Here is a 25,567-nt window from a genome sequence, read left to right as displayed (position 1 = left end):
ACAATAATAAATTATTATTACATATTATTATTATTATTATTAATAGTTTCTTTATACTATGTTTAACTCGTTAGACTCAACTATATGTGGAAACATTTAAATATCAGAGACAAACATAAATACTATGAAACTGCAACTAAAGCTCGCACGATGTACAATCTACCAGAACTTCCATATCTTACAGGTAATATTTGCAATTGTTAAGAATTTTTTACCAATATATCTATTATAATATATTATATTATAAGTAATATAACTTTTTTAAAGTTTCAACATCATAAATGTTTTATAGCATAATACCATAATTTTATGAATAATATGATAAATTTAAATTTTATAAGTTATAATATAAAATTTATACTACACGAATGCAATAAGAATAGAAAACTCAAAATGTTTAAAATAAAGCTTTTAGGTACTATCATTTTAATATTTAATGTAATACCAATTTAAAAAAAAAAAGTGGGTGTCGCTCTGCTGTACAGTAAGTTACAAGTGGGTCACTGTATAATGGATGGTATTAAATTTGAATTAAATGATATAATATCATTGTATATAAAAACGATTCTGAGCGGTGACGGTTTGTCAGTGTGGATTATTATATTATATTTATATTGTTATTACTTATTATTAATACGGTAGCCAGTAAGTTGAATTAATATAAAAAAATTACAACAAAATAACCAAAATCGTTATTCTTGGTTATTTAATATGTAATTTCGTCCAAATTTGATTATAAAATAACTGATAAAATAAGTCCTAGTCTTAAGATTCTGTTCAGGTTTTTAAAAATTTAATTACATACAATTATAAATTATTGATACCTACATAAGGTAATATTGTATGACTAAGTCAAAAAACCAAAAAAACCATAATACGTCCTTAAATCGTTTTTTAGAGGTGGGGGCAAACTCAATATAGTATGAATTACACGTATATTTTATCTATATTGTGGGAGAAAAAAAAATATCTTGAGAAAGCGGAAGAATAACCCCTTCGCATATCTTCTGAAGACACTTATTCTGGATCTGCAGCGTTATTATATGTATTTTTATGAGTTTATGACTAATAATGGGTTTAATTAGAAAGGGTGAGTATTTTGTTTTATACGTCACTCGATGCGTTTGACACATTATTATACTTCTATATAATATATATTTTATTCTAAGGACTTCATTTAAATGTATACAAATTATTATAATAAATATATACTATATAGCGCATATGCATTTATGAATGGCCCACAGAGACAAGCAATTTGTCCAACGTGGTAACGTCAAACTAATTCTCATACCACAAGGATTGCAGAAACCACACCGCAACACACCCCATCATCATTGCCCTTGTTACTACTTCTCGATCACGTCCGTCAGCCAATACCAATAATTATATACACAGTTTAATACAAAATACAATTTTAATATAATATATCTAAATAACTTATACCTACCTAATGAAATACACCAGGAAATACATTATAAAGTAATAGTTTTTATTTCTAAAATCTACAATCTATTATATTTTATACAGTGTGTATTAGACCAGAATTTTTAACTAAATAAAATTTCTATTATTTTATTGCAATATTTATTTATTACCTTTGTTAGTCATATAATATAAGAGCTTGAAAACTGACGAGACAACTTGACCGGGATACGTTTTTTTTTGAGTTTACATGTTTATTGATTTTTTTTACTACATCACATTGTAAACGTGTAAGGTCAAACTAGGTGATTGCTTCATAGTTTATAAAGATTTATGTAATACTCTCAAGTATTAAAATGGGTAATTTATACATACTCGTAACATATTTACGTGGAACCTTGTTTTAAATTTTCTATCCCTAGCTGTAAAAGTTGAACATTTTATACAATTCTAACTACAAAATAATTATAAAATTTAAAATTTAAACTTTAAATGCTTATTAAAAAAAACTGTGCCGATGTATTTTTAATATTTTTCAATTGATATTGTAGCAATATATCAGGAACCATGTATTAAATTTTCACGCTATTTGGCCAAACAAATAACATTTTATTGTTATTTGTAGAAAAAAAAAATTTAATTTTTAAATGTCCGTTAACAGCTCAATAATTTTTCAAAATGTTATGGTGTATATAAAATGAAAATATCAACATTCAGTGGAATAAAAATGTACCTACAGTTATTCGTTATTGAATTACAACAAAATAAGAAAATTGCTACACGAGAAATCAAGTGAATATGCACTGTTGTAAAAATATGAACTTCAAACGCTCATAAAAATTTAATTTGACTTTCTGTAGACATTTTTTTTTTTTTTTTTTGATAAAGGTAGCAAACTTATGATGAATCTTATGTTTAAATTTTCAAATCATAGATTCAAAAAGATAATTTTATGAATTTCTAGCTCAAAAGTCAAAATAATTTGTACATTTTCGTCATTATTACGTATTTTGTCAATATTTGAACGTTAAATGCTTATAAAAAAAAAATTGTGACCATGGATTTTTAATATCTTTCAAATGTTATTATCACAATATATAGAAATGCTAATATAAACAACCAAAATTTCATATATCTACGGTTACATCAAAAACCAAAATCGATTTTGTCGAAAACCAATTTTGCGTAAAAATTCCCGGTTTTCCTTAATTTTTTTTTTTGTTATCCTCGGCGCTTTGAAAATTACTGAGAATTTTAAATTTTTACCTTCTAAATGAACCAACAATATTCACTTTCCCATTGAACAAGATACCAAAGTTGAAAATCGACTACTTATCGTACACAGACACAAAAAAATTTTTTTTTAAAAACTCACATCGCTCCGCTCAGAATCTAGAACATGTCTACAAAATATAATATTAAAGTATAGCTGTAGGTTACAGTGGAGCTAGAGCGCACAACCAGATTTTTTTTCATGAAAGTTGGAGATTTGTAGAATCAAATTAAGAAACTCACTTTTATTACAATATTACATCTTTTGTTGTCAACTTGTATTTAACTTCGATATCACGCATATGGGAAAATAAAAATGACAATGATTACTTAAAACACATTTTAATTCTGCATCCAATTTTCTATCGAAATCAGAGTATAAGCTATGAAGTAATTGGATCCTTCCTTCTAGTTTCTACTACTATATAGTACCTACCTATATAGTTCTATCCAAATTATGATTAGACATACAACAATTAAAAAGCCCATCGTTATAAAATTTCCCGAAATATTCCTAATAACACCAACAATTTTAAAGCATTTTGTGATTTATAACAATTTCTAATTATTTTATTAGTCAGTATTGAAGCACCTTAAGAGAGTTATATTTTGTCCATCTATGAATAACCTTAACGATTATGGATTGATGACATAGAATTTCGTTAAAACAAAAAAAGACGTGTTTCTTTATTTTTAACGGGCAATTTGCTTATAACAATTTCAAAATTTTTAAACACGCAGGTGTACCAATAGCAAAATCAACTTTATTTTTTCAAATAGTTACTACTATATTTTTTTAATAGATTTCGGTAGAGCTTTTTTTTCTGAAAATTTCGATAGTCAAATAATCCATTTTGGTTCGCTAGTTTATTAACTATGGTCCTCTAAAGTTTAGTAAAATATGCATTAATACTTTTAATTTAAATAATTGGTAGAGCTAAATAATTTTTTCTTATAACTAACTTTTATAACTTAAAATTTAAACCATAAGTTCCCTATATATGGTAGGTATTGCATGCAAAGTATGAACTTAGCAATTGAAATTCTTTAAGAAATATTTAATAATCGTGATTAAAAATAAACTATTTGCAAGATATTAAGATAAAAAGTCAATCTCAATATAGGTTTGTACCTAATTTAGGCATAATTTTAATCTGATATAGTTCATTATGACTCTAACAATAATTGGAATATTCAAAATCACCTCGATCATTCCCTAGTAAACTTGTTGATCAATCATAATCCGTTTTCAAAATTAAAATCTGTCAAACCAAATTCTTTTTTCTAGCTTATTGGTCTAAAAGTCACTTTTTTTCATCGGCTGCAGCCCCCTTAAACAACAAACTATAATAACTAATAAATTGTTTTTATTCTGATTATTTATGAATAGTTTTTATCCATGGTTAAACTTTCAACATGTAATTTGGTACCCACATTCACCACTTGTTTTCTGGTTATTTCAATATTAATTTCTTGTCAGGTGGCACCGCGGGAGCCTTCCTACTCTACAATTAATGTTATTTTATGTCACCACACTTACTTATTATACCTTGTCGTATAGATTGTAAATATTTATTTAAAAAAAAATAATAATAATAAAAAGTTATTTCAATATAAATATATTATTAGAGTATAATTTATATTGAAAAAAATAACTTAAGGTGAAATTCCATATTATTACTTATATTAGGTATTAAATTCATCGTTGTTATTTTGAAGTATCGAACGGAGCCTCATATCTAAAGACTTGTTCCTTTAGTACTTTTTTTTAGGCCTTTAGATATATTACTGCTTGAAGAATTTAAGTTGTTATGTATTTAATTCTTCCTGCTACATACACTATACAGTGCACATTTTAATAAAATACTTAGTATACTATTAGTGAGTCAAACTTTACGCTTCAAATCGTTTGCGAACTCAGCTTAACTTAGAGCCACGGGATATGAAAAAAACAAGTCATATAATTTAATATAAAATTATAGGTTCTTTAATATATCTTTGCCTTATACCTACCCCTATGTATGCAGATCGTAGTGTATATACCCATTACCTACCCGTGTATGCATAGTTTTACCATATAATAATATATTATGAATTATATTACCCACTGCCACTAGTTTAGTAGTGTCCTAGTACCTATACTTATACTTAATATACGACTGTTCGTGAGACTATCGCATCACGAAATGGTAATGCACTAATGTGTATACAATAATACGATACATATATATTATATATTACAAGGAAAGAGTTTTTCTCTCTCACGTTTACCCCGTCACCACTAAACAACACCGGTTTTCCAGACCATAGCATAACTTATAACTACGAGCGTGGTTTTTTTTCTCCCTCCGCCCCGGGGGCATACCAACCATGAAACCCTCGGAATACTACATAGGCGACCAACGCCTACCACTCCCGCCTCAGCCAAAAATCCATAAGTATATTATTATACAGCATGCGCCCATGTTGTATAGACGCACACACACAGAAGCGCAATGGCTAAGGGTGCCTAACACTTAGCACTCTGAACTCTACCACCACGAATCCTATAGTAGAACTATTGGCTATTGCTAGGTATGATATTATCTTGAATAATTTGTTTTTATTTATTTTCAGTCAAAAATTATTTAAAAATATCTCTAAGTAACTATTATTTATGTATATATTATAAATTATGATAAATACAGGATAATTCTTTTTTTTTTTTTTTTTTATTAAAAGCCGCTAGTATAACAGGATAATTCTTAAAAGTACGAATCAACATTTTCGAAAATGTTGAACAGGTATACATCATAGACGGAAATCCATTAAAATTCAGGGGGGCTAACATTATTAACATCAATGTGAACGAGGGAGCTTTGATCTTACAAAACTAAAAAAGAAGGGGGCTGGACAGACAAGCTCCCTCCCCCGATTTCCACCAATGGGTATACTAGTATACTTTCATGGAATTCTAATATTTCCTATTGTGTTTTATTTTTCATCCATGTGGTGTTCGGACTTTGTTTAACACATATAATATTATCTTTTGTTTATTAAATCGCAACCTTTAATTTCTTATAGCCTTATAGGTAGAATACTTTTCTAAAAAATAAAAATGTTGATGAATACAGATTATAAGCATTTAGAGTCTATAAATAGACGAATTGTGCCTGTATGGACACACACTGCATATACAAACACAAACACACACACACGTACGCATGCACCTGTACACGGCGAGTAGTGGTGGTGCGACGTGACGACGGCGCCTCGGCGCCGTGCGGTCGAAAACCGATGGATTGGCCGCGGCGACGGTATTGATTCCACTGGCGTCGCGCGCGAACACCGCCACTGTCGCCTAAACCGCGCGCGCCTGTGTCGGCCGCCGGCGTCGGCGTCTGTGGCGGTGGCTACCCACGCGTCAGCCAGCCGCGCGCGTTTCCAACAATTCCTCCCCCTCAATATGCGGCTATCCCATAGTACAACACCACTATCTGCGCTCGTATATACCCATTATTATTATTACGTTCACACGCCGCCACCGCGCCGGTGTAACGTTGGTTCGGCGCAAACGCACACCGAGAAAAGACTCCTGGCGACACCACCGCATGTGGGTGTGGGGTGTATAGAGTGATGGCCTAACCGTAAACGTTTCTCGCTCTTTTTCCGTTTGTTCTCCTCCGCGTCCATCCCTGCCGGTGGGGTACTGCACCACTCCGCCGAATCTGACTCGCGCAGTCGCGCTCGATGGGTACGTCAAACAGTGGTGCGCGCGCGCGCGTCTTTCTTACCTGCGCGCGCACAGCACTATATACGTGACAACCGGCAACCAGCACGTGCGCCCGAAAGCTCAATACGCACCGCCGACGCTCCAAGACTGCACGCATACATACAATTATGCTTACACGTACGTGTACTGTAACACACCACACACCCACGCCTACCCACAGCTATCATGCTCTCGTGCATGTACAATAATATATATGATGCACCTATGTATGTTGTTGTTTAAAGTGATCCGAATTATTCCCATCGAATTCGATGATCGCACTGCTGCTCGGACGCGTTATTAATCGTCAGAATAATAATATTATAATATCATATACTATACCATTGAAGAATTATCGTCATTATTGTTTTTGATTTGCCCGCGAATCACGGTGAAAGTCCATCAATAACACCGGAACATTTGCTTGGTTCTTCAAACAGCGAATTGGTAATATTACGATTTACTATTTATAGGTACATTAAAATATGTACACTGACGATACAACATTCTAAATTTCCAAACATCATTGTCAAAACGCGATTTTATTAATTAGAAGTATGTAAAATAAACACTACTCTTATTAAATTATAGTAAAATATCGGTAAAATCAACTACAATAACCTTAAAAACAATTAATATTTAACAAAATTTCAAATCACATATAATTCTATAGGTTTCAAATTTTCAAATGGATTCATAAAAATGTATACATTATATATGTAAGTACTTGTATTTTACAAAATGTTGGGTGTCAAATGTTCGGCATCATAATATGAAAATGAAAATTAATTTTTGTAGGTTCTCTGTCAAGTTAAGAAAACGTTACATCCACTGTGTGGTTTTTGTTTTACAAAATGGACAACTTGGAAAATTTGCGTTGTTCAAATTTTGTGTTGTTATAGCTTCAATATTAAATTGATTGACTTATCATCTAAAGTTAAGGACTTTATCTGTGTTCTCCTTCTTTCGTTGATTTTTAAAATATTTTAATTTTTAATATTTAACATACTCATAATTTGCTTAAAAATTTAAATATCCTAAAATTACCAACTAGATATTACATATAATATTCTTACCTTAAAGTTTGATAATAGGTCAATTCACTCTAATATTTAAGCTATCAACACAAAATTTGAACTGCTGCACGTTCATTTTGTTATGAAGTACCTATATAATAGTCAGTAACTATAATGCGTTATTAGTAGACAAAAGCAACACGTCAATACGTCATGCGAGTACGGCGTATTAAACTTTTACAAAAAGAAGATTTGTATAAAAATAACTGTTTAACCATATTATCAAATGTAGTGTAGTATAATATTCATATTTATTTTGTGTTTATGTTTATGTACATGGTTTTGTGTTGATAGTAGTATAGTATTTACTATTTACTATTAATTCACCAACATATTTAAAAATGTTTTCATAAATGCTAAAATATTCATTATTGAATTCCTTAAGAAGTTAAGTAAGGATCAAAATTTATTTCAAAATACAAACTTTTCTTATCCTATAGATTACTAACGGTTTTGTAGTAAAACAGAGAAAATATAATGTACCGAATACCAATATACCTAGTTCTGTATTAATATAATTAGTTTAGTAGTAATTTAATTAATATTATTTTATTTATAAAATACAAATGATCAAAAGTAGGAAGAATATAACAAAATATTAAAAAAAGCATTTAAATATTTTTTTCTGTAATTTTGTTTAATTCAAATGTATGTATTACACTAATTAAATAATGGCAAATTTACTACACAGATTGACAGATTACAATAGTATCTACTATCTAGTACGTACTACGTATATACAATAAATATGTATTATAAAATTAAGTGTTGTAACTTATATATAATATATGAACGTAAAAACATAAGCATTATTAGAATCAAAATTTCAAAATAATATCAATAGTTTATTGTATAGAATAACTTAATGTCGTCAACATGTTATTTTTTTCAACATACAATAATTAATAAAATTGTGTAATTTTTAGAAAATGGTCCAGAAAAGTTAACATACAAATTTACAAATAGTAACAATAGTACAGAAGCTATTAACTCCGATGGTTCAAAAATAGTTGGGAAACTTGTAAAAGTCAAGTTTTCAAAATCATGCACCGCACCAATCATAACGCCTCTGGTAAGTGGTAATTTTCTACTTTAAATTTATAATAAATGAAATAAATTGTTCTAGTAAATTATTTTACATAGTGAATACTAAATTAAATATATGAACATTAAATACTATTTATTAAACTATTTAAATATGTTAAAGAAGTGTTTTAATAACATATATGACGTCATGATTAAAGAGATAAATAACTATATATTATACTATAATAGTGATATTGTAAACAATATTCGTACGTTACCTTATGGCTTACACCATTTGTTGTTGTATACAACATATTATTGTTTTATTTATATAAGTATACATTTATTTAAGAATATTTTCTTAATATACTTAGGCATTTTAATTTTATTCATAATTTTTATATTTATTGACGTCTATAATATGTCTGTTCTAAAATTAATTGTGATAGATATAGGCTCAAATAAAATAGTTGATTATTTAATGAATACCACGGTTAAAGATATCTTAAATCACGATGAAGACCTAATATTTTAACAGTAACCATAACTTACCAAGATTAAACTAGATTGTTCATACAATAGAACATTCATCAAAAATACGTATTATATACAATTTTTTTAAGAGACACTACACCCGCATTTTTTAAACAGATAACCTCATGCGTTGTCAGCATATTCCACATGTATAGCGTGGCAAATCTCCGTAGGTACCTTTTATAGTACATTTTATTCATAGTTAATATTAGAGAAAATTTAGAAATTTTCGAATTTGATGGGGAGAGTATAAACTGGCTTCAAACAGATAGTTAATTTTCATATTTTTATTTTAAAATTAGTTAAAACTACTAATTATTACTAAGTAATTCATTTTTTCAAATTCATAATATAACATTTTAAAATTAAAATAATATGAAAAGCCCTCTGCTCGGAGTCAGTTTATATTCTCCTCTTCAATTCGATAATATAACTATTTTGCCCTAATTTTAGTAGGTAAACCTACCTGTTATTTGTGTTACCAGGTACACTGAAGTGCGTAAGTAATCTACACCAAAATATAAAAAAACCAACATGTAATTTGCGTCACATAGGTAATATTAATTTTTGTAATCTACGCCACGATAGAAAATGAAATGGCAATTATAGTAATGTAATCTACGCCACACATTCAATCCAATCATTTGAATTTATCTGTTATATGTACGTAACTCATATCAGTTATAGAACATAAACGTGAATAAATAACACGAACAAAGCACAATTAATTATAATAGGTATTCATGATTTTTACTTTTTTTATTATAGACCAAAATATCACTCATTTATACACAAAGTGTGTAGGTATATCTACAAAACATACATTACTTTTAAATTCTAAGTGGGGCAATGAATGTATTGATTTTATAATGATGTATGTTTTTTTTTTAATTTTTTATTTAATTTTTTTTGCGCCCGGTACACGATAAGTAGTCGAAATAATGCTTCGATTTTCAACTTCAGTATCTTGTTCGATGGGAAAGTGAATATTGTTAGTGCACTGGGAGGTTAAAATTCCCAATAGCTTTCAAAAGCGCCTTACTCCTTACTGTGTTACCTAGATATTAATAATAAAAGAAATTACTTTAATAACAAAAATATCATAAATTATACTTAGTAATATACTTAGTACTATATATTAAGCAGGCTTAATAGTCTTTAATCAGAATCATATTTCGTATACAATTATTTTTTATATCATTGAATTAAAATGTAACACAATATCCATTACAGTGAACTACTCGACACCTAGGTACTGTACAGCAGAGTGAACCCACTTGCCCACCTTTATTTTTTTTTCTTATCGCAAATTACATTTGCCCCTTAATTCAACTGCATTAAAGTGCACTCTTTTCTAATTTCTATAGTATAACAGTAATATATTATGCTTAATATATGCTTGTGCATAGGTACCGTAGTATTGTAGTAACTAATTTATATTCCATAATATTATGTCCATGCATATTCTACATATTATATCATTGCGTCAAACTATGAAAAAGCGCCCCATTTACTAATCACTTAGGGGGTCCCATCGGGAAATTCTCGGTTTACCGGTAGACATATCCATCCATAGTAGGTATACTATGCTATCGCCTATCTTCATTCGTATTAGTAATTAACAATTAGTGATACTTTTATAGCACCTACTATTGCTCAACTTTACTACAGAATAACAAGATAATAATATATATATGTATCTATGAGAATAACTCTGTGAAAATACTATCTACGACCATATGGTGTTTAGTGTTTACCGAGGTGTACCTGCCACTCTTGAATCTGTAACGTGTACAATATCTAAATGGTCTATCGAGCACGTTTGTAGATAAACGACGTCTGGTAAATGAAATTTCTATCACAAGCCGACAGCTACTCAATATCCAGATATATTTAATATTTCAATGTAACGGTTCTTAAATTTTTAAAGCATAAGTGTCCCCAAAATATTTCTAATAAAGTTTCACAAAACATTTGTTTCAATTTGTTATCACATGGTAGCTCAATTAGTTGATTTTCAATATCAGTAGACATATTTACTGTCATTATATCTACTGCGAATGGTTGTTCAATCCACTTATAATTTACTCGAATATCCTCAGGAAAATATTGGTTAAAAAATTTTTCTAAGTTTGTCAAATGTTCGTTTACTAATTCAGAAATGTCTTTATTAAATAATCTTCTTTTAAAAACTCACTAACGTTAGTGAAATTATCAATATTTCCAGAATATACTCGAGCTTTTATTATACGAAGTTTTTTCTTAAATGATTCAACTTTTTTTATATGATCAAATATGTTAAAAAAATTTTTCTCCATAGACAGATTTAACTAATTAAGTAAGTTGAAAATATCAGCCAAGTATGCCAAAGTACTAATCCATTTTGAATCTTCAAATAAATCTTTGTAGATTAAATTTTAGATTCTGAGTGGAGCGAGGAAGCTAGTGGTTTTACAATGGGGTTGATTTATTATTTTTTTTTATACCCTGTATACAAAATTTCTACCAGAAGGAGTGCTTCGATTTCAACATAATATAGCACCTTATCTTTTAGAAAATTAAATCAAGATGGTACTTTAGAGAAGTCATTTTTCGATTTTCTCAATAGTTATTGAATGCCATGGGAAAAACCACCGACAAACTACGAAAAACCACTAAAAATGAGATTTTAATTTCTAACGATTTGTTTATCACCGTAGCAACGAATAAAAAATAATAATGTTATAATATTAATTCAACTTACCTACATGATATAATAAATAATAACAATATAAAATATCCAGACTGACAAACCGTTTTCACTCGTAATAGATTCGTATTTCTTATACAATGATATTATATATAATTGAATTCAAGTTTAATACAATCCATTATACAATGACCCATTTGTAACCTACTGTACATTAGAGCGACATCCACTTACCCGCTTTTTTACTATTTAAGAATAAAATTATTTCGTGTCGCAATTCGTAAACTCTTTGAAGACACTTACCTCTTGATAACCAACGTACTTCAGTGTGTAATAATAGATATTCATGGAATGAACCGATTTCTGAGCAGAGTGTTTTAAATAACCGTGAATTTAGAGTCTAGACGACTATTATACAATTATATAGACCTCCGGACCCTCAGTCTTAGCTAAAAGTATTGGAAGCATAGTTGAGTTATAATAGTCGCACTTATAATGAAGGTGATTTTGGTGGTCGGAGATGATTTGTTGATAAGAATTTGTGATAAGGCCTGGCTCTTTGGCGGTCTCGTATTATTTCTAAAGAAATAACAGACGAATTTACCATAAATAAAGGAATCTTGTATTATATAAAAATTCAGCCTGCCTATAGTGCCTATGTTTGTAACTTATGGACACCTCAACATTTTAACCGATCTTGATGATACTTATTTACTTAGAATTTGTTATGCAAAGGCGATTATAACATAGGCTACTTTTCGATCCAGAATTCAACCCCTAAATCTTGACTGAGGTATGAATTTTGTTAGGCTCACGAAAATTGAATATTTTTTCAGTTATTTAAATAGTTTATATTTTTACATAAATTGTATTAGGTAACATGAATAATATGAATCAATAAAAAAAATCAATAATTCAAGAACATTACATTTTTAAGATATTTTAGTTTTTTTTTAATTGTTTTAAACGACAAATATGAAAAAAATTGTTATGTAGTAGATAACTGGTGAGTATTAGTTTTATATTGATATATTTAGATACTACATTTCTGTTGACACTTTTTTGACTGCATTGTAAAGTAGTTTGATCTATAGATTTAAAATGGAGTCTAGTAAAAATATAATTTGTCGATGTTTTTAGTGTGCCTCCTAAACGTTAAAAAAAAGCTATAGAAGGAAACAGCAAAAAATATCTTATCAATACGTGCATGCAGTTTTAAGGGAAACAAGACAAGTGCCTAAATAATTCTAGATAGATTTTTAGTTTTAATAATGAATATTTTCATAAAAATAATTGATTTGAAAAGTATTATTTACTTTTTCGGATGATCTATACGTGTTTTAAATCGAATCTAATCATATTTTTCAATTTAATTTTCAATTTGTTTTTATTATTGTGAAAATAAGTGCAAATTGTTTTTGCATCAAACAACAAGATTTTTGTTTTAATTTATAGTTTCCTGAATTTTATTCCAATATTTTTGAATTTTCATATTATACTTTAAAAAATATTGTTTGGCGATCGTTCATTTGTTTGTCTGAGCGGCTTATTTAATTTCTATAGACCAACTAAATATATATAATATATATATCTACCATTCAAGTATTCAACCACTTACCAGAATTTGGTTATAGTCACATTCTTGGTACCTAGATAATAGTTTTGTATTATTCGTTTTTTATTTTAATTTTTATTAATAACAATCTATAAAATATTTAATATATTTTTTTTATTAGATTAAGATTTCGACAACTAAGGCCATTAGCCTGTAAGGTTGGTAGGGTTGGTATGGTAGGGTTGGGACAGTTGGTACGATTAGTTCGAACCACGTGTATATGTGGTAAGGTTTTTGCCACTACGAATCCGGTGGTCACCCATCCGGGAACTAGTGGCAGAAGAGGTTACTTAATCCCAACTACGTTGCGTGATTGATTGTAGCCACCTTGCCGTACCAAGTCACAATAATATATAATATTATAAATTATATTTAAATTGTTAAGTTTAATTATTGTTAGGTTATTGTTTTAAAGTATAAAAATCAAAAGTAAAGGTATTTTTTTTAGTCACAATTATTCCATTGTTTATTTATTGACTAAACTTAATTCACTACAGTAAGTAATAACTGTAAGATTTAAAATATTTAAATTATTTTTATTAATAATGTAAATTTTCTGAATTTTTCGGGTAACTTATAAGATGGGCAACTTTTATCGGACACATTTAAATTACCACCTTGAATTGGCTCCCATATCAGCTGGGTGTTGACTATTTAGTGTTCGAATTGCCTCCGATAAACAGTTAATCGATAATTTGAATATTATTTTACTTTAAACAATGGTTTTATATTCGAAAAAACTCGATAGTCGTTAGATAGGTACATTAATTAATTTAAATTATCAAAATATAATTTTATGTTATTTGCTAGATTTTGTTGAAAACCATTTAATACGTCACTAATTAAAATCTTTTCTCTTTTTCGCTACAATAATGTTTATGACAGACAAACGTATATAACAAAAGATTTCACGTAAATTTGCTATGTTGTGCTAATCTAATTAGTAATCTTTTACCACCATCAGTGATCGACGATATAAGAAAATATTGAAATTATTTTTCCAACCTGTTACGAATAATACGGAAATTTCAAATTAATATAATAATCGATTTTACATTAGTACGATACAATATGTCGGTACCTATATTTTTTTTTAAATGGGTATTAGAAGCAATTCGAGGAGTACATCTAGTTAGTAATATTTTAATAGGTAGGTATACTTGAACTATAGGCAATTCTAATAAAAAATGCAACCTATCTAGATTAAAGAGGCAATGCTAGTCGAACTTTTCATTGGTATGGGAGAGTTCATTCGAATCAACAGGTAGTAGTAGTAGCAGTTACGGCGGCACCAACCGTACGCGTATACAATTCTGATTATCCTCTCTCCCTGGCTGTATATATCTATATACGTTCTGGCAAAGAAGGGGGTAAGACATATTGCTAAGATATAGACAACGGTCAATAGGTATTTCTTTGGCCATTTGTTCTATAATGTGATTATTTAAAATGTATTTAATGAATTTCTAGTAATGGGAAAAGTTTGTATTTCATCTAGATATAATAAATGAAGAAACGATAAATGATAATATTATACTTATAAGGCTTAACTGATATAAGAAAGTTAATTTATTAATTTATCATTTTTTAATATTTGTATCGTTTTAGTTAGTACCTACTGGTATTTATTCTTAAAAATACATTAACGTATACGATAGATAGTACTATCTTAAATCGTGATAATGAATGAAATGTTTTGCCCCCGAGAAAATGGCGGCCGTCGACAGCTGAGCTTCACTTGATAACAATGTAAATTATATAGGAGTGCCTTATCTAGTTAGTATATAGATATTTGTGCCAATAATTAATTAGTGGCGCTCCAAGCGGCAGTATTACAATTAACCGATTATAGATAATAGATATATAGGTGTAAAATTAGTTCTAAATGTCGACACATATGGTTGAGAATTGACATCAAGTGCCACAATTATTAACAGCTGATTTTTATAGTCACTTGGTAAATCAATCTGTAAGCCGTTTATTATAGGGCGATGCGCAACCTGTATATCTTTAATCGTGCCTGCAACCACGGACTAAAATAAAATGGACTGGTAACGAGCAGCTTATCAGTGGCCTCGAAAGTATGTACAAGAGGCAAATGCGGGGGGTTGAAATCATAATTGAGAGTTTACAGCACCATCTGTATAAAACACGGACTGAGATACAAAATGTGACGCTAAATGAAACCACTGGTAGCGCTGAAAACATTCAATTATGAGTGTTAATGATAACAGAGGAATCTTTTGCGGGCCGTCCCCCGTCACCCACCCACCCACCTTGTCGTTTCCAGTCCATTTTATCTTAGTCCGTGCCTGCACTTATTACATCTGGACACGGACTAAGATAAAATGGACTGGAAACGAGTAGCTTATCAGTGGCCATGAATGTATTGACAAAAGGTAAAGTGCGGGGGTCGCAATGGGGACCCAGAGTTTACAACGCCATCTGTATAAAACACGGTTAGGTAACTAAGATACAAAATGTGAAGCCAAATAAAACCACCAGTAGCGCTGAAAACATTAGGTACCCTGTATTCTTATCTATGGTGGAACCTTTTGGTGGCCGTCCCCCGACCCCCGCCAACCAGTCCAGTTTCCAGTCCATTATATTTTAGTCCGTGTATCTTGATAACCGCTATGCTATAGTGCCTCAATAACATAAGGTAATACTGTAGTAGAACATTTTATCGTAATTATCAACTTGAATGATATTGTCATTCTACGTAGTTATATAGGTATATTTTATTGTATACAAATACAATAACCAAAATATATTTTTTTTTAAAAGCTTCGGCATCAAATTCATCAACTGGTGGGCAAGAGTATACACTATACACGATATAATTGCAAAACAAAGTGCACTACAAAAATTGTGGTTGTACTGTTGTAGAAATGTTGGCATACTATATAGTACAAAATGTCATGACAGTTATGTTGCAATAAGTAATAACTAATAAGACATAAGCAGAATATTTTTTCGTTTTTTTTTTTAATAGTAATTTTGTATGGAAAAATAATCGTAATTAAAATTAATAATACAAGTATAATATTGTTTAATACTAATAATTATAATTAAACATATTATTTTTATATATATTATTGTCTATAGACTATACATATAGTATACTAGCTATACTATTATATTAATAGTTTAATAATTAAAACTAAAAACTTGAAATCAAATATATTATAAAATATTATATTAAAATTCAATAATACAGGCAATAAGAAAATATATCTGTACGTGTTTTATAAAACGCATGTCTTTATAAAAGTTAGGTGTATTCATAATGATTTTTCAAATATCCGTAGATATATTGAAACATTTTGTAGATTTAAATTGTATTTATTTATTATTATGACTTTTTATTGCTTTTTATCAGTTTGATTAAATTTTTGAAATAAATAAGCGAATCCTGATGCCCGAACCAAGCGGAAATGGTAAAGGAGGAAACTCGATAAAGCCCTTCTAAACTGTATATTATAATTTCCGTAGAAAAGACTGTAGCAATTCATTAATATGTAATTTCTTATTATAATTCTTATATTCTTATTTACTTTTTTTATTTCTTAATTCGTGTTTAATATTTTTTTTGTTATTACTTTGTTATTTTACTATTATTTTATCTAAATATATTTTTACTTATGTACTTATATATAACTAATAATTTAATATATTATTTCAATAAATACTTAAAATAAAAATTATAAACTATTGATTCAACTAGAGAAGCTAATAAGAAGTAGTAATTTAACAGTACTATACTTACATAATATTTCCCCTCCTACATATTAGTTATCAATTATCATTGTGCATTTTCATAATGTAATATAAAAATCATTTGATGAATCATTTACAATAAAACCCGTGCTTATTATACTATAAAATGTTGAAAAGAGTAAGTTAGTTATTCATTTCAGTATTTCATGGATTGTTATAATGTGTTACCAACACACAGAACAAATTTATAAATTATACCAAATGGCCAAATCTTACACGCATTTATGTTTAGTTTATGCATGGATAATATGAGAATGGATAGGACATAAGAACTTATCACTTGAAAATTTAGTGATACGTTTTTAATGTTATATGGGGCCAATATTGATATGATAATTGGTAAATGATAATTATTAATAATTAACGATCTATATTATACTATATTCTAATTACAATTAATTATGTACGCAAATTGTTGAGTAATTTGAGTATTTCAATTTCCATTTTCAGGCATTACAATCAAAATACAAAATTGAAATTGACAAATATTGTAAACAGTTTTTGGACATAAACTTAAAAAAAAGCCCCATATCGTCTTTCTATCTTTACGTTCTATCTTCCCCAAAAAAGCACACAGCCCCATATGAAACTGGTGTACTGTGTAGGCATGCACTATCCATTCTTATATTATCTATGAGTTTATGCCGTTAAAAAAATTATTTTATACTTACGCTGAATGCTGATTCGATTTCAAATATTTTTAACTATTGATCTTTAACTAGGTACCAAACTATATATTTTTCGTACCTACATATTGAAATGTAAAAATTTGGTAATTTTATTATACACAACGATACAAATATACAATATACATAATACATACCTATAATACCTATCGTATTATAAACTATATAATATTATATGTATTTTAATATTTCTAACAATATATGTATAATAGTATTAGGTATACATATTATAACCTAACCTGCTATCACCTAAATATTAGGTATATTTTATAGTGATCCTTTGATTTTCATAGCGGGTGATGTGATTATGTGAATATTCAGCTACAGTAAAAAACTAAAAAAATCAATATTTTTTTACGAACCTTTATACAATATATTTTATGGACATTATTCAGACACAAAACTGTACATTTCTATAAAATTATGTTATTGTTTTATTGTGTATACTGTATACATGTATAATATATATTTTTTTTTTATTTATTTTTTTTATTATTGGTTAAGCATCAACTGCATAGGTTATTAGCTTACAGGTGTTAATTTCTACATTAAATAATTATATGTTATTGTACAATTCAATTTTTTTTAAGTATAAAATTATGTTATGAAAGTTTGAAAATGGACCAATTGCTTCGTACAAGTTGTCTGGAATGTTGAAATCTTTTCTAGCTTCGTTGAAGTTTGGGCAGTGGATGATGATATGTTTAATGGAGTAGTTTGTATTGTATGTTGGGCATAGGGGTGGATCTGTCTTTGCCATAAGATGTCCGTGTGTGAGTTTCGTGTGACCGATTCTGAGTCGATTAAGAATTACTTAATATATATATTATTATACGTCTATATACCTATTTGTTAGTACAACACAAAGTTTTAACCTATTAAATTAATTATTTTCAAATATATATACTTGAACTAATATTTTTATTGAGTTATGTTCCTGTATGCTAACAAGTAGAATTTTCCAAATATAATTTTTAAGTCATAACACAATAATATACAAATTCAACTAAATAATATTGGTATATTTTGTTCACTTCATATTAATAAAATTATTAATAACTAAATTAAATTAGCAAGTTATTCGTTATGTTACCAAAGTTAATTTTAATATATAGGTACATGGATACCGTCACACGGATCAATGGTAATATATAATCTATAATATAGGTTCTATATACTTCTATATACTTATGTAATTACGCTTATACAATACATTAAAAACCAATAGGCTACCTATTTCCGATAAAAATGTAATTAGTCCAAGAACATGAGAACCTATATATTATATTATATTTGTAGTATTATAATAATCCAGCCTAGCATATTATATGTGTACACTATACATAATACGTTTTGCATTTTTATTTAGTTATAGGTACAATTAATTAATACATTGTTAACTAAAAGTACATTTTTGACATTCTACTATAGTGGCGTACCTCTAACATTTTAACACATATGATATATCAATAGTTATTTTTATATATCAAAACCTTCAAGTTAAAAACCATAATATATTAAATATAATATACCTAATATTATAATAGTTATTAATATATAATATAGCATATGTGATTTGTTTTTGGTAAAAATTAGTTCAATATACCGTATAAGTGTATAACTAATAGAAAAAGAAATTACCAATAGCATCTGATAGCGATATAAATATTTAAAAATATAGATTATAGGCTAACAGAATCCGCATAGAATCCGTTTTTCGTATGCAATGATAATTTAATTCCAATTTAACACAATATATCCATTACAAATTACAATGACCTACTCATTGATTAGGTACATTCGAGTACACAGCAGAGTGACTGCCCCGTTTTTTTTCGTAAATATATAAATGAGTTTTGGGAGAATATTTTCCTAGTTTTATTATCAATGGTGTAGTGATGTTCCTACTCCTACAGCGTAGGTAAATAGGTAGATTTCTACAACAATAGTTGAACATTCTGGCTGATAGTGCGATTAGTAAGAGACGCGTAAATCTGAAATTCAAATCATTAGCGCTATCTGGGAGTATTTTAAAAATAAAATGAAAATAGCCATCTAGGTACCTATATTATGACATTTTACAAAATTCGTTTCGGTAACGCAACAAGTTTATTCAAACAATATCTAACGTACTTGGATTCTGGTCTCCGGAACATGATTTATTGTTTCGATCGATGGCACTATGATACTAGCTACTTATTTTTCAACTGGCTACGATGAGAATTATTTAGTACGATCAAATTATTTGGTACCCATCCACATATTGTGTATCTAAAATGGTGTAATATCGAATATAACCGGGAGGGAAAAAACCCTCTATAATTAAAAAAAAAATTGTGTTATTCAACCGTTCACCATCGATTCAAAATATATACCGACCATCACTGACGGAACGAGTGAGTGGACGCGAAGAATAAGGGACTCTTATATTGACTAAATACACACTGAAGTGAGCAAGAGAAGAGGTAGGGGTACTCTGAACGGAAGAATCCTTACAGGTGCTTGTTATGTAGCCCCTGTATATGTACCGTATGTCAGTAGATACATAGTATATACATTATACATTATATACATATACTGTGTGTGTATATCATATAAACATACATACACACACACATATATATATATATACTATATATAGTAGTCGTGGCGAACTTGAAGAGGGGAAGGGATGATATTGTGGAGGTCGGTGTAGTAGGTGAGGTTTACTGACCCACGGCACCGTATTGATCACCGCCCCCTCAGTGTGGCTACCAACCCTCCGGGGTGGTGGTGATCTCCCTTATCATCGACACGAGTGGTCGCACGTCAACGTATTGATCCCCCACTCCTTGAGTTCCTCTGCATGTACTTGCTTATATATATAGTATATAATATATATACCTACATCTCAAAGCCTTACAATGTTATGTACTGTTGTGAGGTTCTATGTACAGTTTTTCGACTTCGATCGAAAATGTGATTCTTATTTGACACAAGCCACTCTCTTACAATATATTTTGTATACTACCTGCACAAATATAATATATATTATTCGTATTAGTGTTTTACGCAAGTAATAATAATGCTACCTATTATTTTATATACATTTTTATATTTATTTTTATTTTTTATTTTTTTTTTTTTTTGGGGGGGGGGGGGTTATAACTAAGGGAAATAAACTTTTTTAGCGTCAATAAACAAATATTGATAATTTATCGTTGTGTATTTATATATTATTATAAATGTGTTTGACATCAATCTTTATAAAAATGTAGATAATATAGGTATGAAAACATTGTTTTAAACATCTCGTGGGGGTGTCATCCAACCCCCTGTATATACCTGTATTCTTATTATATGAAAACATTATATTATACAGGTATGTAAATGAGTAGTATTTATAGTTTCAGGAAAAATTCGGAATGAAATAATCATTAAGTATACCTTCACAGTTCACACTGTTCACAGTACCCATTTAATATACTAGATATTATTGATGAATTGGCAAATTGGATTTTTTTGTACTCTTCGATACTATAAGTAAGTTGATACTTAAGACTGTTTTCTATACAAAAGTTCTAGTAATTCTACACGTTTTTTCGAATTTTTTGGTAATTTTCCAATTGTTATGCAATATTTAAAGTTATACTAATTTTAAAAACAAATATTGTCGAATTATTATACCTTCTTGAAGACATAACAACAAGAAATACCTTAACTATATTTATATACTTACGAAAACAAAACGGTTGGAATGGCATCTTTAAAATATAAATGTAACTTTTTTCAGTTTGATAAAATTAGTGTTAAAATAAAATAAAAAAAGAACTTATGTTCAGTGGTTTTTTTATTTAAAGTTTATAGTAAATAATTTTTTAATAATTAATTAAATAAAAATATGATATTTATAAGTAAAATATTAGAATTTTAAATAATTATTTTCATTGTTATACCACTGAGTACTCAATGGTAGGTAATACGTATATTTGATACAGACAGAGTAAATTTTACCATTATAGTTTTTAAACAGCAACAATATCCTTTGTCCTTGTCCTAGTTATAACTTAAAAGTCTTACGTTTATAAATTATAAACTTATAACACTTTAAGTATAATAATAAAATATTTCAGGTATACTTTTAAGTAGATATTATATTATTATGTTAATCCAATAATACTTTCAAATATTCAATCAGTAATTATAAAAGTTATCTTACTTAGATAATATTAATGAATCTGAATTAATCTGGGGTGGCAAGAGCCGTTTTTTCGAGAAATATATATAGTGTTCAGGACATAATAACGTAGGTTATCAATATTATAGAACTGCAGGATCATACTACTTTTCTGAATTTCACATTTCCACGGTATTAATTTATTTAAAAACTGGGTGTACCGCAAATAACTTACGTATAATAGTTGACGGTCATTATTATTAATATTTTTTTAGTTTTTCTAACTCCCGGCAATGCGACAACACGTGAAACTGTGAAAGCGTCTGCAACCACGGTCGGCCCAAATGGCACACCCACTTGTGTTCTTCTCTCGCATCTCTACAACACATCGCGTTCAAATCGCTCGCCTTATATTATGTATATTTCTAATAAAAAAGAAAAGAGTGAAAAAAACTAAAACATAATAAGTCTATTGTCGTAGCTGACTTTCGAACGCGTAAGTACCGGAGGGGATTTCTGAAAAAAAAATTAAACACATCCTTGCCTCGATGGTATGTATAATGTATATATACAGCTGACTCGTTACTGTGGAAAGTACAGGCTATTGTTCATCATCTATGTATAAACCAAGTATTTGAAAAATTTAGGGAATTTTTAGAACACTATTACAACATTTTTCACACGTCTTGCTCTAAATTATTAAAAATCTTCTTTTATTTGAGATTATGATTATCTAGTTATTAGTTAAATATTATATAATGTAGGTACCTATAACTTTTATCCAGATTTTATTACATTAAAAACCAGGAAACATATTAACACCACTAATTAGTAATTACAATAACGATGAATATTTATGATATATATATAAACACACAAGGTATACATTATAATATAAGAATAGGTATAATATATATAATATTTTATGCTATTTGTATAAAGATAAATACAATATTATTCAGCCAGATTAGGCCTAGAGGGGCCAATAATTAAATATTGGCAGACGTATAAGTGCTTCCATTAAAAACAAACAGCATGCACTGAGATTATAATATAAATATTTTATAATTTTGATTGGGTTAGGTTAAAAGTGTAGAGCAATTACAGCAGTCTGTAATATCATAAATACAAACAAAGTTGTAAGGTTAGGAAGGTAAGGTAGTCTTAACTTTTGACAATAACGCACTAAAAATAGTTTTCTAAGAAAGATAGGTATGCAATTTAAATTTCATGGATTTAATGTTAAAATTAAAGACTATTTTCATAAATACCTAGCTTGAATTTTTATAATTTATGTATCAAATCTATAATATTAAAGACTTAACCTAAATTTTTTTAAATACACAAATAAACGAAATACGAGCCTCATTGTATATATTATATTATACATCAGTTTAAATTGTACATTATTATTAGTTATATTATTATTGAATACCAACCAATGTTATAGTATTAATAAAATACTAAACAGAAATAATATACTAATTAGAAGTAATTACTAACACTTTTATATTATATATATTATTTTATAATAATACACTTATAAACAATATTTTTATTGTAAGTACCTACGTTAAATTTAGGTATGTTAAATTGGAATTTTAAGAAACATCCTTAATTGTACTTACTGGAAGTTAATAATAAATCATACAGTTGTTAAAATATTTAAAACATAGTCTCGAAATTTGTAAAATTTCATTTTTTCCAAAACGTAGGTATTAGGTTATTTGAACGTTTTTTTTTCAGTCTAATCATGCTAGTATTTGGTAAAACTATTTCATAATATTATGCTCATAGAACGTATAGAAATTCATTTTGAACTAGATATTAATTTACATTTTTACAAATCGTTTAAATTGTATTTAAATATATAATAATTAATAATATATAATATAGAAAAATTGTTTTAACCGCCAACATGAACATATCGTAAAATAAGTCATGTTGCTGAAGTAGTGAAGTAGAATGGTCAGAGTATAAAAAAAAAACTTAACGGTAGTGTGATGTACTGATGTATTATATGGGGACTTCTGCAGGTTGCATGTAACGGTTACTGTTCAGTAAGTACGATATGGGCTCGTTCAGTCGTTCCTATTGTTCTGTAACCAAATGCATAACTCATTCGTCGGCTGCTTGTCGCAGAAGTCAATATTAAAAATTATCGCCTTCAACACATTTAGGTAAACATATTATTCTGTGTTAATATTAGTGTTACACAGTTACGCGTACAGTAAACTTGACATTCTTATAACGATATCTTGGTCGGGCTGCAGGTCATGCTAAATATGAACAATATAATATGCATCTGAGTTCAGATGATAACGATTAATGGATCTAATAGAATGAAATAAAAATATCTACCCGATGTACTTGTAATATGAGCGATAACTTCTGAGAATGTGTTAGGTTTGGTCGAGGAGCTTGCAACTTATATTGCAGTAGGGATTTATATAAGATTCAAATGAAGGTCGACAGTGGTCGAAATTGCAACGAGTAAATAATTATAATTTATAATGCTCGTTTGGATAAAATTTTGTTTAAGTAATTCCATTACCACTTATATACGCCATAGCCAAATTATTTATCTTTCGTTTTGATGAAAAAAACAAATAACAAACAAACCTAACGTGTATATTGACAAACAACAAAGTTAAAACTGCTAAATAGAAATGGGTAAAAGTGTGATACAGGCGATACGGCTACTCTTTTAACTGACATTGGTTAACCTAATTGTTATCATTTTTTATAGTTTATAATATAATTATGATATAGCGAAATATGTGCGTACAACGCACTTGGATACGAATTTATCATTACAAAACTATTTTGACGAAAATATTGTGGCGCCATTAATTTTATTTCCCGAATCACCGACGTATAAACATACCAATATGGCAATAAAGTATATATCATACGCACGAGTATTTGTTTCTTAACCAATACACGAATATTTTAGAATTTAAATTATTATTTATTAATATTATTTGTGAAAACTGTGTTTATTTATTATTACGCAGAGGTTTGTTGACTGTTGACTGGTTCAAATAAATAAACAAACATAGTTTACATATTTTTGTTTGAGTTAGCACGTAAGTTGACCTTGGCTTTGATTAACGTTTATGCATCACCAATATTACAATATTTTAAAACACTATATCAGTTGGTAGTAATGCTATACATACATATTGTCTGAGGAAAATATGTCAAAAGGGTATAGGGATAATCTGATCAGTTCTACAATATTATTATGACGATATGGTTTGTAATGGGAACCATCACACTAAGCTGTGTGCACTTATGAAATAATTGGCCGTCCCGTAAACAGTTATAAGCAACACACAATGTGTTCAGTAATAATAATATGTGACACGTAACTGAGTATTGACACGATCAATCGCTGTAAAGTAAATATTAAAATAATAAACAGCCCGCGCGTTCCATATGACATGGCGTGTTGGCATACATATCGTAATTAACGTATGGATTACAAATAAATAATAATGCAATAGTATAATATTATTATAAATATAATTATTGAATTCGTACGAAAACGAATG

General features: G+C 28.7%; 1 protein-coding gene across 1 annotated transcript in view; it reads left to right on the top strand.

The window, feature by feature from the left end:
* LOC132938033 (uncharacterized) overlaps positions 1 to 25,567 on the top strand; it is a 67,575-nt gene that overhangs the window by 4,856 nt on the left and 37,152 nt on the right. Inside the window, exons 2-3 of the mRNA XM_061004693.1 lie at positions 75 to 184; positions 8,451 to 8,596. Of these exons, the coding sequence (XP_060860676.1) occupies positions 75 to 184; positions 8,451 to 8,596 (256 nt within the window). The remainder of the gene's footprint in view (positions 1 to 74; positions 185 to 8,450; positions 8,597 to 25,567) is intronic.

This window comes from Metopolophium dirhodum, chromosome 2, assembly GCF_019925205.1.
Source record: "Metopolophium dirhodum isolate CAU chromosome 2, ASM1992520v1, whole genome shotgun sequence".
In the NCBI taxonomy this organism is placed as follows: domain Eukaryota; kingdom Metazoa; phylum Arthropoda; class Insecta; order Hemiptera; family Aphididae; genus Metopolophium; species Metopolophium dirhodum.
Note: the sequence above shows the minus strand (reverse complement) of the source record. Positions and strands in the feature narration are given on the sequence as shown.